Below are 13,630 nucleotides of genomic sequence, written 5' to 3'. Positions count from 1 at the left end.
ATTAACTTTTCTCCAGGGAACTGGCATTTTTGGACTTCCACTGAAAAGTTGTCTGTATACAGAAAGTTGTTTTGTATATAGCAGATGACTTGCAAAATGTTTTTGAAGACACTTTTCATCTGTTTGGCACTGATGTGGATTTTTGGAGTCCAATATTGGCCATCTTCCGATAGTCGAGCAAACTATCGAAAAATGGGACTGTTTGAATGAACTCTGGAAATGCCGGTTTTGGACATTGTTGAGCTCTTTGGTCACCCTGTTGGCTTCCGATGGCCAAGGCCATTCTTCTGTCATGTGTATATATCCTATGCTCAAATTTGATGACTTGAGGTGAATAGTAATTTTCTAGCTTTGTTGAGCCCTTCAACTATATCCACACTCGAGTCATAGTTAGGGGTGTGCACGAGTACCGGGTATACCCGGAACCGGTCAGAACCTACCCGTTAGGATAGAGTCCGGGTAGCTCGTATTGAAAATAGGATAGGGTCCGGGTATTAAAATTAGGAACCGGTGAAAATCGATTCCGGTTCCGGTTCCTGCTTATTGGGTATCCAGAACCGGAACCGAAATCGATATCCGAAACCGGATATTAAAAAAAAAGAAATATATATATATATACCTATACCTATAACTATATCTATATCTATACGCGTATATAGATATATACAGATACATCTGCCATCAATCAATCTCTCCAACAAACAAAACTCCTTTCCTCTCAATAAAATATTCAGTCCCAACTGAGAATCCTTGATCTTCATCCATCCTCTTGCTTGCTTCCCCCCACCATCACCGTCAAATCTTCCAGCTTTGATGAAAAAGCATCTTCAAAGTTCTCAGCTTTTCGATCTCCAGCAGCTCCCACCTGCTCCCTCCAGATCCCTAATTCCTGCCCCTTGCCCCGGCCTCAGCATTCCAATCGCAATGTCAATGCGCCGGTGGACCTTGCTCAAGGTCATCGTTCTCGGCGACAACGGGTACGGGCGTTCCTTTAGGGTTTATCTACGCTCCCGTTACGGCGTTACTACTACATTATGCTTTCTTCTTGTCTCTGCCCGCTTGTCCTTTTGAATTTCTTCGCATTTAACATGGGGGCAGCTGAACTGATTTGCGATTTGGCTCGATTCTAGGGTTGGGAAGGTAAAGTTCCCCTCTGTCTTCGACTCTCCAAGATAAAGTTCAATGCTTGTCGACAGGATTTTCGAACAGTGGCTTTCACTCCCTGAGACTGATTGGTTGGTTCTTGCTTCGTCACCTCATACCTTAGTTATATTTTGTATGTGGTGATGCATTGCAGTGCTCTGATTGTATGTATTGTAGAAGCTCGACAATGTTGATTGGTGGTGATTTCTTCCTGGAGTTAATGCTTAAACTAAGAAATCTGATACTCTGATTGATGGGTATTTTTTGAGATTATGCTAACTTAAATTATCTGGTCATCTCTGTTAAACATACTTAGTCCAGGTTTGAGGAGCTCGCAGAGTTGATTTGCAACATATTGGTTAGCTTTATATTTCTCAGTCTTGTGCTATGTATATAATTTATATTGGATCCAAAGTTGTTTGATAAAATGCCTAAACTAGCATTTTATGACTTACTATTTATCTGTTGAAGCCAAGAATTGATTTTACAGTCTTGAAGTTGATCTAAGGCTGAAGCCAATCTAATCTATTCATTGTGCTTTCCTTATCTTGGAATTTCACTCATTTTTCCTTATCCATCGTGCTTGGCTTATGCATGCGTGTTGCATAGTCTTGTTTCAGTAGATTGAGATCCTTGTTCTGCCGATTATGAAGACGAATTTAGAAATTTTGTACCCAACTAGGCATTGATCAGCTGTGAACTGAGAAGTGTAGATAAAATGTGCAAGAAGCTCAAGAATGACTTGTAGGATATGCCTTCTCATACTTGTATATTTTCATGTTTGCAGCGATGATGATGATGAGGATGATATAATGGCTTTGTTGGAAGAGCTCGAACTGATAAAGAAGGAAAGGGCAGAGGAGAAGAGGTAAGGCAATTCACTTCAGGGACTTGTAATGAATCGAGTAGATTTCAAATTGGAATAAAAAAAATTTACAGGTTCCAACAGGGTACCCGGAACCTGTGGTATAATACAGGTTATGGGTAGGTTCCGGTTCTAGGATTCAACAGGGTAGGGTCCGGATCCAAAATCTTGGAACCGGTCCCTTACAGGGTAGGGTCCGGGTATTGTGAAAAAAACAGGGTACCCGGAACCGATCACCCCTAGTCACAGCGTTGTATGTTGTCAATGAGCCTTGTTTGCTTGATGGTCCAAAATGGGGTGCTGACAGGTTTAGTTCCCAATCCTAGGAACAGAAGCTGAACATTATTTTTTATTTTCGGTTCGGTTTGAAATTGAGCTCTCTAGGATAGAAATCGAACCAAACTGACTATTTTTGGTTCGGTTTTTGGGTCGGTTCGATTTGAACCGAATAACGGACATCCCTAGCAAACAATCCAATCTGAGGCTCCCCTACTTGTATCTTCTTGGGCTGCAAAAGGATCTGATCTAAGTGTGTCGGGTAATGTATGCCTTAGTGCTGCATCGGGTTTGTTCTCTTGGTTTACTAGTGACTTGAGAAGATTCCCAGTGGTTCTGTACTTTAATGAGAATGTAGAGGGCATCAATTCATCGACAGTAACTGTTGAATTTGGACGAGTTTGGGTTGCACATGACAACTCATGACAAGCAAAGATCTTACATGGACAACTCATGGACGAGCAAAGATCTTACATGGAGGCCGCTTTCACCAAGGAAAGCTCAATTTGGGCAAGTTTGGGTTGCACAACATAGATATATCTATCTAGTGTAGGTCTTGATTCCTTGAGCCCCCATAGAGGGGAGGTGAGTCTGGGACATTGCCCAGGCATCATGTCTTCAAGTGGTCTTCAGCTGAGCAAACCTTTTCGATTAGAATACACAATAGTTGCAAAACCTATTGAAACAAAAATCTTCTGAAAGGCATGATAATGAGATACTTCAATGGAAAGAAGATGACTTTCATAATTTTTTTGAAAGAAATCATACTTCAGATCAAAATTGAATACTCTTATACTCAATTTCAAAAAGAAAAGAAAAGAAAAGAAAAGAAAAAAACGTGGCTTTTGGGTTGGGTTCTGACCATTCCAAGATTTAGTCTGTTTCGGATCTTTTGTTCCAGGGATTATATTGTACAATCCAATTCTTTGAAGTTTCATGTTCGACCTGATCATGTTATCGAGGTATTCTTTCCAATCTCATCAACCGAACATGATTGCACGTCTCTTGTGTGTACATCAAAGATTCTTTACTAGATTTCAGTCCCATTTGGTATGCTGGAATGATATGAAAAGGAATCAAATGGAAATCCATCATTCTACTCCATTTCCTTATACATGGAGAGATACTTGTATGTGTTAAAAAGAGCATTTCAATAGGAGGAAATTTTTTTGACAACATGATGAAATGGTCGTTCCTTCGAAAAACTTGTTAAGTCTCGTTTGCTACGTGGGTATGAAATGGAATGAACATTCCATCCTTCCTCTACATTTCCTTATTTAGTGTCATTTTTGTGAGTTGGAAAAGGCATTCCTCATAATAACGTGTTTCTTCAATTTGATGGAACGGGCATCCCTTGTGGAAAAAAAGAGAGTAAATAATAGTCTTTCCCTTGTTTCACCTCCTTTTTGTGCAAGTATCATATATTTGCTATAAATTTCATAAAAAAATATATATATATATACATAATTATATCTCGGTAAATAAGACCAATGTTCTCATTGTATTCCTTTATATTGTCATGTAATTAGACAAAAAATCATAGTTTTTCTCTAACATTTTAAATTATTTTATAAAATGCATTTTATTTTATTTTCGTATACCAAAGTGGATCTTTATTTAGACAAGAGCGACGGGCATACCACTAGAGTATATTTCTTTTTTTACTCAACACCTTTAAGCCCTAAAACAATATATTTTATGCCTTTACTGAGGTCATGGAAACATAAAAGTAAAATTACCTTGACCTCAAAGAATTTGACCCAAAATTGAGCATGTGTTCTCTCGTAAGGATCGCTAGGCCACAAAGGATATTGTGGCCACTTCTCATCTAGGTATTCTAAGATGACCACGGATTTGCAGATCGATCGTCCACCATGCACAAGCGCCGGAGTTATCTTGTATACTGGGCTATATTGTAAAAGCTGGGGACTCTTATTGAGCAGATATTCATTGATGTACTCAAAGGGAATGCCCTTGACTTGAGCTTCAATGCCCATATTACCCTGGAAGTGAACGGCCTTGGCCACGCTCCATATAACTTCACTTCTTCGCCCATTTCTTTTTAGACTAATAGATTCTCAGCTTGTTTAATTAGGTTATTACGTGAGGAGAGTAGTTTATAGAGTTAACTGATTTCATGTTTGCTTGGAGAAGAAGCCAGAGGCTTGAATTTTGTCATTTGTTCATATTCTTTAGGTGTGTGATTTTGAGTAATTCATAGAGTTAATAGAGTCCATATTTGCTTGGACAAGCAGTCGACAGGCTTGACCTTTGTCATTTGTTTATTCTTTAGGTTTGGATTTTTTATTTTCTACCACAAAAAAAAACCTTATCCTCCTACATGAGGCTAATTCGTGCTCGAATAAGGGGATTGATTGAGACACTCTAGCCTAATGATTTAGAGGTGCTCCAGATTAGAATCTCGTACTGGGACAACTCGTGCATCTTTATTAGATTTTCTATAGAAGCGAATTCCTGTAGTGAGGAGATAAAGGTTGTGGTGGCCTGACGCCAGCCACCACTGCCCCAATTGAGGTCGCCAATGGCCTTTAAAGGTACATTCCCATGGCATATATAGCATGTTGGACTGACAATATAAGAACGCGGATAAAAGATGGAGACTGTCATAAGATTTCATTAACCGAAAAGACATCGTTCCAAGCAAGCACAAACCCCGCTAAAATTAGGAGGTTGGATACAAGAAGAACGAACACTCAAAATGCAAGAAAGGACATAGAACCTAGTCAGGATGACTCTTTATTTTCTTGAAATAAACACAAACTCGGGATGCCATTCTCCGAGGAGATCCCTCATACTTTCTCAAATATTACTCTTATTTCACGTTATTGGTCAAGCTGATGACAAAATCATCGATCTCCTGGCTCGGAAGAAAGCAACCATCTTTTCTCTATTAGGTAGATTCTCATTGATAAACGACACTTCCTTGAAATTGTGCATCCAAGCCTTCAAGAGAGGGAACTTGTTGTCCTCAATTAGCTTCACTCCTGTGATCTCTTCAATGACTCCCATCCAGTGGGCAATCCCCCCGAAGGCAATATCCACAATATTGATATTGTCCCCTCCAAAGAATTTCTTCTTCCCGTTGAGTCCATGTTCCTCTAGGATGGTCAGCATCTCCAAGGCATCCCTCCTGGCCTTTTCTTGTTTTTCACCCTCAGTTCGGTATATCATCCAAACGCTAGGACCCTGTAACATAAATCAACCATAAGATGCTTTGGCGCGAGTAATTCAATGCTCATGTACGTTTCTACTATATTGTTCTGGAATAAATTCCATATGCATGCAAATATTGAAAAGGATGTGATATATACTTGAACGGAAGGAAGGGTGGGAGGACAACTAAAAAGTCTGTTGAGGAGGATACCTCATATGAACGTTCGAAACACAATTAATGATGATAACTAAGGAATTTCTAAACTTTCAGGTAAAATAAATGTCTTGAAATCACTTGTTCGAAACGTGGATATAAAAAATCCAATTGCATGTGAAAATATTGTGTGTTTAGTCCCCATGTAGGAATGAAAGAGCTAACTTGTAAAAGCAACAAATGACGATAGATTGTGAATACATGATCACATCAAAGATATTAGAAATGAAATTATTTCCGTGAAGTATTTTATGGATCTGGAAGTGTAGCCGGTTGTAGTATGCGTATCATACAAAACCTGCAGGTTGTAGAGTCACTTTCAATTCCTAGATTTTATATATGATCTTATTATTCCCCTCAGCAAGGATTAAGGCATGGTAAATTATTCGAGATTCACAATAAGATAATTTAATCGAAGGAAATATCATTGTGACAATGTTGACCCGGGACCAATAAATAGTCACCTATTAATATCTATCTGTAAGTATGTATATATCTATCTATCGATCTAACCTAATCTAATCTAAGTTCTCTATCTATCTTAACTGTCTAAGTTATTGAACCTATCTAAGTTACTGAAACTATTCCCCATTGCCACAAAGGGAGCGACTTGGGAAGCCTTTTCCAAGTGCAGGCCTTCTCTCTTTTTTCTTTCTCTTTTCCTATTCTGTAGTGTGTATTTACCAAACAAGTCCACATTTTCTGTTTCCAATAATGTCCTTGGAAATCTTAGTACTCCATAAGATAAGGAATAAGAAAAATGAAGAAAAGTTAAATATATGCATGCAAGTACCCTATCTTCGCCGAATTTGACCCAAAATCGAGCCTCTGCCCTTTTATAAGGATCGCTCGGCAATAGAGGCTGTTGTGGCCACTTCTCGTCTAGATATTCCAGTATAACCATGGATTCACAGATCGGTCGTCCACCATGGACAAGCACCGGAACTTTCTCGTACACCGGGTTGTACTGTAAGAGTTGAGGACTCTTGCTGGAAAGATCTTCCTCGATGTACTCGAATGGAATGCCCTTGAGCTTCAATGCCCATATTACTCTGTAACTAAACGGACTCGGCCATGCCCCATAGAGCTTCACTGTTTCCATTTTCGGAGGCGGCTATAAGTTGGTTTACAGATTGTCTAATTAGTTCTTGGGATGGAGAAAGCAATTTATAATGTTATAATTGGGTTCATATTGCTTGGGAAACAAGCTGGTGGTAAGCTTGACTTTTTGCATTTGTTTAAATAAACAGAAGGCGGAGTCGTTGGATTAAGGTGTAAAATTCAAACTTTTCTTCCTCGCTTTCGACATGATGGCTATGAATAAAAAAATGTGGATTTGATATGATAAAAAATAATAGCTTTCCGTTGAACCGGAAAAAAGAAAACATGGTTTTGTTGTTAAAAATAAATATCAAAATAATTTTAAAGGTAATAAATTTTAGATCAATCTATCATATATATTTAAGGTAGACTCATGCGAACGGCATATGTTCGACGAGAGCTCACCTTGGACGTTCCCTCAACTTTTGATACAACGTCTCTTCACGATTCCTATACATGCATCGAATTTTCTATTCCCAAAAGAGAAATTAATAATACTGAAACAATTAAATAATATCATAAATAAATATAGATAAATGGGCAGAGATAATAAATGTAAACATGTTTTTGATGAAAGAATTTTTCCCCTCAATTAAAACCACCGCCATTCACATCAACAATTACGAAAATTTTATATTTCTTGGTCCTTCTACATTTCCATTCATCAATACTTTTTTTTTTAACAAAAGAGGCCCAATACTTGGTATAATGAAAGAGAAATCTTAAATAACTATTAAAGGGGTATGGGTAGTCCCAGTAAGTATTGAACTAGCGACTTCTAGATTAACAAACGAAAAAGTGCACCACTACGCTACACCCTCTTTTGATCCATTCATCAATCTCTTTATCGTGCGTCAATGTCACTCAAAACGTAAGCATATATGTCTTAGAAGTCTCAGGTAAGTCTGCTTGCATTATCTTCCTTATATAATTTGTCTATAATGTGCCAGCAACTTTATTGGATTCTGCAAATTTTCAATTTTATTTGTACTCTTTGGTACAAACTTTATTGCAAAGGTAACTGTAACAGTAAAGCACAAATTTTTTTTCCAAAAAGTAATAATCACTGACATTCCATTAAGTTTGGGCTATCCACGTTAATTTTTTTTGAAGTGGTTGGCGACATGTAATGTTTGAAATACGTGAATCTTATGAGATGGATAGATGTGATATTTCTAAATTAGGAATAAATAAATATAAATATAAATATTATAAAAATTCAAATGAAATAAAAAGATTAGTTTAAAATAAAATAAAGTAATGATAATAAAATATTTTAAAATATAATTAATGAAAAATAGCATAACTTTCATAATCAAAAGTAAATTAGATTAATTCCGTCTCAAAATTTCGTCTCTATGGGAGCGAATTCTTGTAGTGAGCAGATCGGTGTCTGCAGCCAGCCACCATTGCCCCAATCGAGGTCGCCAATGGCCTTTGAAGGCACATTCCCATGGCATATATAGCATGTTGGACTGACAATATAAGATCGTGGACAAAAGATGGAGACTATCATAAGAATTCATTAACCGAAAAGACATCGTTCCAAGCAAGCACAAGACCCCGCTAAAATTTGGAGGGGGTTGGATACAAGAAGAACGAGCACTCAAAATGCAAGAAAGGACATAGAACCTAGTCAGGATGACTTTATGTTCTTGAAATAAACACAAACTCGGGATGCCATTCTCCGAGGAGATCCCCCATACATTCTCAAATGTTACTCTCATTTCACATTATTGGTCAAGCTGATGACAAAATCATCGATCTCCTGGCTCGGAAGAAAGCAACCATCTTTTCTCTATTAGGTAGATTCTCATTGATAAACGACACTTCCTTGAAATTGTGCATCCAAGCCTTCAAGAGAGGGAATTTGTTGCCCTCAATTAGCTTCACTCCTGTGATCTCTTCAATGACTCCCAACCAGTGGGCAATCCACCCGAAGGCAATATCCACAATATTGATATTGTCCCCTCCAAAGAATTTCTTCTTCCCGTTGAGTCCATGTTCCTCTAGGATGGTCAGCATCTCCAAGGCATCCCTCCTGGCCTTTTCTTGTTTTTCACCCTCGGTTTGGTATATCATCCGACTGCAAGAACCCTGTACCACAAATCGATCATAAGATGCTTTGGCGTGAGTAATTCAAAGCTCATGTATGTTTCTACTATATTGTTCTGGAATAAATTCCATATGCATGCAAATATTGAAAAGCATGTGATATATTTGAACGGACACGGTGTTGCCACTTGGAGTTTAGATCTTGCCATCAACGTTAAACGGTGTGTGAAGCTACTCATATTGGTGCTAATATCTATACGCGGTGATCATAATACTATCAATAATAAAAAAAATGAATAAGGCAACGACAATGACGATAACTATATTCAACTGTTGTTGAAGCATGCTTTTGAATGATATATCATCCACTTTATTTCCTCGATCTTTCGAATGAAGTTCATCGCGGTTATTGGACGACTTCCCGTGGATCTTGAAATTGTAGGTCCATATCTTTGCGGCAAACATATAAGGAAGTGTGGGAGGACAACTGAAGTCTGTCGGAGGAGGATACCTCATATGAACGTCCAAAAAATAATTAATGATGATAAGTTAGGAATTTCTAAACTTTCAGGTAAAATAAATATGTCTTGAAATCGCTTGCTCACAATGTGAATATAAAAAATTCATTTGCATTTGAAAATCTTATGTATTTAGTACCCAGATAGGAATGAACAAGCTAACTTGTAGAAGTAACGAATGAGAATAGATTGTGAATATATGATCACATCAAAGATATTGGAAAAGAAATTATTTTCATGAAGCATTTTATGAATCTGGGAAGTGTAGTCTGTTGTGGTATGCTTATCATACAAAACCTGCAGGTTGTAGAGTCACTTCCAATTCCTAGATTTTATATGTGGTCTTATTATTCCCCTCTGCAAGGATTAAGGCATGGCCAATTATTCGAGTTTCATAATAAGATAATTTAATGGACGGAAATATCATTTTGACAATGTTTACCTGGGACCAATAAATAGTCACCCATTAATAACTATCTGTAAGTAGGTATATATCTATCTATCTATCGATCTAAGCTAATCTAGTCTAAATAATCTATCTTAACCATCTAAGTTATTGAATCTATCTAAGTTACTGAAATTAGTCCCCATGGCCACCAAGGGAGCGACTTGGGAAGTCCTTTTCCAACTGCAGGCCTTCTTTCTTTTTTCTTTCTCTTTTCCTTTTCTATTTTCCCTCATCTTTTATAATTCATATGCGAGCTAGGTCAGTCCACTAACGGGTGAATCTCCTCCATTCGTGGACATTTTCCACAAGACTCGTATAAGATAAAGAGATGCCAATCCACCTAAATCAACCCAAGTTGATTATCGTCACTTATTTCTCATCTAGTCTTTTATTTTTTTTTTCGCCCCTCATTTCTGATAGCTCGATTGACAGTCATATACTCATGTATCGATTTTTATATATTTCTCACAAAACGTGCTGCCGCCAAATGTAATAATAATATAAACAAATTCAAATCTAAATGACTATACATACTCTTATATGAGGAATTATTTTATTGTTCAACAAAAAAAAAGAAAAAAAGAGAGAAGAGGAGAAATATTGGTTTTTGTACAATATTATATCTTTTAATCAATCTAAATCTTCAAGAAATCTAAAGAATTAATAAAAAAATCGTTATACCTGGAGATAATTATTTTTTATTTACTTGGCCTATATGCTATATGAGTATTATTTAAATTGAATTAATCAAATTTAAATATTATTGAACGAAAACTTTAGGACCCGTGTGGCCGTGCCATTACTCCAACCTAGTATCAACATAAGACTCCTTATGCAAGTTATCTTGTCGAGGTCCCATGCTATGTTATGTATTTACCAAACAAGTCCACATTTTCTGTTTCCAATAATGTCCTTGGAAATCACAGTACCCTATAAGACAAGGAATAAGAAAAATGACGAAAAGTTGAATATATGCATGCAAGTACCTTATCTTCGGCAAATTTGACCCAAAATCGAGCCTCTGCCCTTTCATAAGGATCGCTTGGCAATAAAGGCTGTTGAGGCCACTTCTCGTCTAGATATTCCAGTATGACCATGGATTCACAGATCGGTCGTCCACCGTGAACAAGCACTGGAATTTTCTTGTACACCGGGTTGTACTGTAAGAGTTGAGGACTCTTGTTGAAAAGATCTTCTTCAATGTACTCGAACGGAATGCCCTTGAGCTTCAATGCCCATATTACTCTGCAACTGAACGGACTCGGCCATGCCCCATAGAGCTTCACTATTTCCATTTTTGGAGGCGGCTATAAGTTGGTTTACAGATTGCCTAATTAGTTCTTGGGATGGAGAAAGCAATTTATAATGTTATAATTGGGATCTGGTGGTAAGCTTGGCTTTTTGAATTTGTTTAAATAAACAGAAGTGGGAGTCGTTGGATTAACGTGTAAAATTATCTTTTCTTCCTCGCTCTGGACACAATGGCCATGAATAAAATACTATGGATTTGATATGATAAAAAATAGGAAAAATAGCCCTATATAGCACAATTTTTACCTTATTTTCATTTCCTAACACATTTTTAAAAGTTGTCACGATTTATCACGAATTACTATTTTATTCCCGGATCTAGCACATCGTTAAACTCTGTCTAAAAACCGTTAAACACCATTAGACGGAGTTTAATGATGTGCTAGATCCGAGAATAAAATGGTGATTCGTGCTAAATCGTGACAACTTTTAAAAATGCGTTACGAAGTAAAAATAAGGTAAAAACTGTGCTATATGAGACTATTTTTCCTTTTTTTATTTGAAGATTCACCGCCTAGAAAAATTTGAAAATTAGTGTTGAGTTTTATAATAATATCAGAAACATGGGTTAAAAGTTTAAGCTATTTTTGAGATCGAACAATTCACAAAACTATCAAAATCATAATAACAAAAAAATGGGTAAATATTTTTTATCTGAAGATTCATCTTCTAGAAAAATCTAAAAATCTGTGTGGAGCTTTATAATAATATCAAGAATATGGGGTAAAAGTTTCATCTCGTTTTGAGATTGGGCGATTCATAAAAACTATCAAAATCAGAACATCGAAATGATAGGTAAATATATTTTATCTGAAGATTCATTGTCCAGAAAAATATGAAAATCTGTGAGGAGCTTTATAATAATGTTAGGAAAATGGAGAAAAAGTTTCATCTCGTTTTGAGATCGGACGGTTAACAAAAACTATCAAAATCAGAGTACTGAAAAGAATGGTAATTATTTTTTATCTGAAGATTAGCACTCCAAAAAGATTTAAAATTTTGTAAAGATCTTTATAATAATATCAGGAACGTGGGGTAAAAGTTTCACCTCGTTTTGAGATCGGACGATTCAAAAAAGCTATCTAAATCACAACATCGAAAAATGAGGTAAATATTTTTTATCTGAAGATTCACCACCCAGAAAAATCTAAAAATTTGTGTAGAGTTTTATAATAACATCAAGAACATGGGGTAAAAGTTTTATCTCATTTTGAGGTCGGAAAATTCACAAAAATATCAAAATCGAAACATCAAAGAAATGGGTAAATATATTTTATCTAAAGATTCACTGCTCAGAAATATCTGAAAATCTGTGAGGAGCTTTATAATAATGTTAGAAACAAGAGGAAAATTTTTTATCTCGTTTTGAGATCAGATGGTTTACAAAAACTATTAAAATCAGAGCATCGGAAAGAAAGGTAATTATTTTTATTTGAAAATTCACCGTCCATAAAAAAATTGAAATTTTGTGTGAAGCTTTATAATAATATTAGGAACGTGGGGGTAAAATTTTCACCTCGTTTTGAGATCGGACGATTCACAAAAGTTATCTAAATCGCAACACCAAAAGAAGAGGTAAATATCTTTTATCTGAAGATTCACCACCCAGAAAAATTTGAAAATTTGCGTAGAGCTTTATAATAATATTAGGAATATGGGGTAAAAGTTTCACCTCGTTTGGAAATCGTACGGTTCACAAAAACTATCAAAATCAGAGCACCGAAAAGAGTGGTAAATATATTTTTGGAAAAATAGCCCAATGTAACATAGTTTTTACCTTATTTTTACTTTTTAGCATGTTTTTAAAAGTTATCACGATCTAGCACGAATCACCATTTTATTTTCGGATCTAGCACACCGTTAAACTCCGTCTAATGGGTTTTAGACGGAGTTTAACAATGTGCTAGATCCGGGAATAAAATAGTAATTCGTGCTAGATCATGACAACTTTTAAAAACGCGTTAGGAAGTGAAAATAAGGTAAAAATTATGCTATATAGGATTATTTTTCCTAAAAAATAATTGCTTTCCATTGAACCGGAAAAAACAAAACATGGTTTTGTTGTTTAAAATAAATATCAAAATAATTTTATAGGTAACAAATTTTAGATCAATCTATCATATATATTTAAAGTAGACTCATGCGAACGACATATGTTTGACGAGAGCTCACCTTGGACATTCCCTCAGCTCTTGATACAACGTCTCTTCACAGTTCCTATACATGCATCGAATTTTCTATTGGCAAAAGAGAAATTAATAATACTGAAACAATTAAATATATATAGATAAATGGGCCGAGATAATAAATGTAAACATGTTTTTTATGAAAGAATTTTTTTCTCCTCAATTAAAACCACCGCCATTCACATCAACAATCATGAAAACTTTATGTTTTGGTGCTTCTACATTTTCATTCATGAATCTTTTTTTTTTTACAAAGGAGTCCATTGCCTTAGTATAATGAAACCGAAATCATAAATAACTAATAAAGGGGTACGGGATAGTCCCACTAGGAATTGAACC

General features: G+C 36.1%; 2 protein-coding genes and 1 long non-coding RNA gene across 4 annotated transcripts; 1 reads left to right on the top strand and 2 right to left on the bottom strand.

Moving 5' to 3' along the window:
• The first annotated feature begins 670 nt into the window (after positions 1-670).
• On the top strand, positions 671-4,561 carry LOC116209283. 2 transcript variants are annotated; one of them, XR_004157187.1, is made up of 4 exons: positions 671-977; positions 1,131-1,235; positions 1,931-3,246; positions 4,145-4,561. It is a non-coding gene; the product is annotated as an uncharacterized LOC116209283 (long non-coding RNA). The 2 variants fall into 2 exon arrangements; XR_004157186.1 differs by having other exon boundaries at positions 676-977; positions 1,931-4,561.
• A 331-nt stretch (positions 4,562-4,892) lies between these two features.
• Positions 4,893-6,820, bottom strand: LOC116209282 (probable glutathione S-transferase). The gene is made up of 2 exons (XM_031542877.1): positions 6,466-6,820; positions 4,893-5,491 (listed from the first exon to the last, which is right to left on the bottom strand). Exons 1-2 carry the CDS (start codon positions 6,772-6,774, stop codon positions 5,135-5,137), a joined length of 666 nt encoding a protein of 221 aa, XP_031398737.1. The 5' UTR covers positions 6,775-6,820; the 3' UTR covers positions 4,893-5,134.
• Positions 6,821-8,273: 1,453 nt separating this feature from the next.
• LOC116207191 (glutathione transferase GST 23-like) lies at positions 8,274-11,137 on the bottom strand. The gene is made up of 2 exons (XM_031540075.1): positions 10,781-11,137; positions 8,274-8,870 (listed from the first exon to the last, which is right to left on the bottom strand). The coding sequence occupies exons 1-2, from the start codon at positions 11,087-11,089 to the stop codon at positions 8,514-8,516; spliced, it is 666 nt and encodes a 221-aa protein (XP_031395935.1). The 5' UTR covers positions 11,090-11,137; the 3' UTR covers positions 8,274-8,513.
• Between the last annotated feature and the right edge of the window lie 2,493 nt (positions 11,138-13,630).

This window comes from Punica granatum, chromosome 5 (genome assembly GCF_007655135.1).
Source record: "Punica granatum isolate Tunisia-2019 chromosome 5, ASM765513v2, whole genome shotgun sequence".
Classification (NCBI taxonomy): domain Eukaryota; kingdom Viridiplantae; phylum Streptophyta; class Magnoliopsida; order Myrtales; family Lythraceae; genus Punica; species Punica granatum.
The sequence above is the reverse complement of the archived record's forward strand: the minus strand, read 5'-3'. Positions and strand labels throughout refer to the sequence as shown.

Bases quoted from the DNA above. Each gene is read 5' to 3' on its own strand.
- LOC116209282 (XM_031542877.1), bottom strand. From the start codon at position 6,774: ATGGAAACAGTGAAGCTCTATGGGGCATGGCCGAGTCCGTTTAGTTAC. The intron at 5,492-6,465 runs GTACTTGCATGC...TTTATGTTACAG, and splicing joins TCAAATTCGGCGAAGATAGG to GGTCCTAGCGTTTGGATGAT.
- LOC116207191 (XM_031540075.1), bottom strand. From the start codon at position 11,089: ATGGAAATAGTGAAGCTCTATGGGGCATGGCCGAGTCCGTTCAGTTGC. The intron at 8,871-10,780 runs GTACTTGCATGC...TTTGTGGTACAG, and splicing joins TCAAATTTGCCGAAGATAAG to GGTTCTTGCAGTCGGATGAT.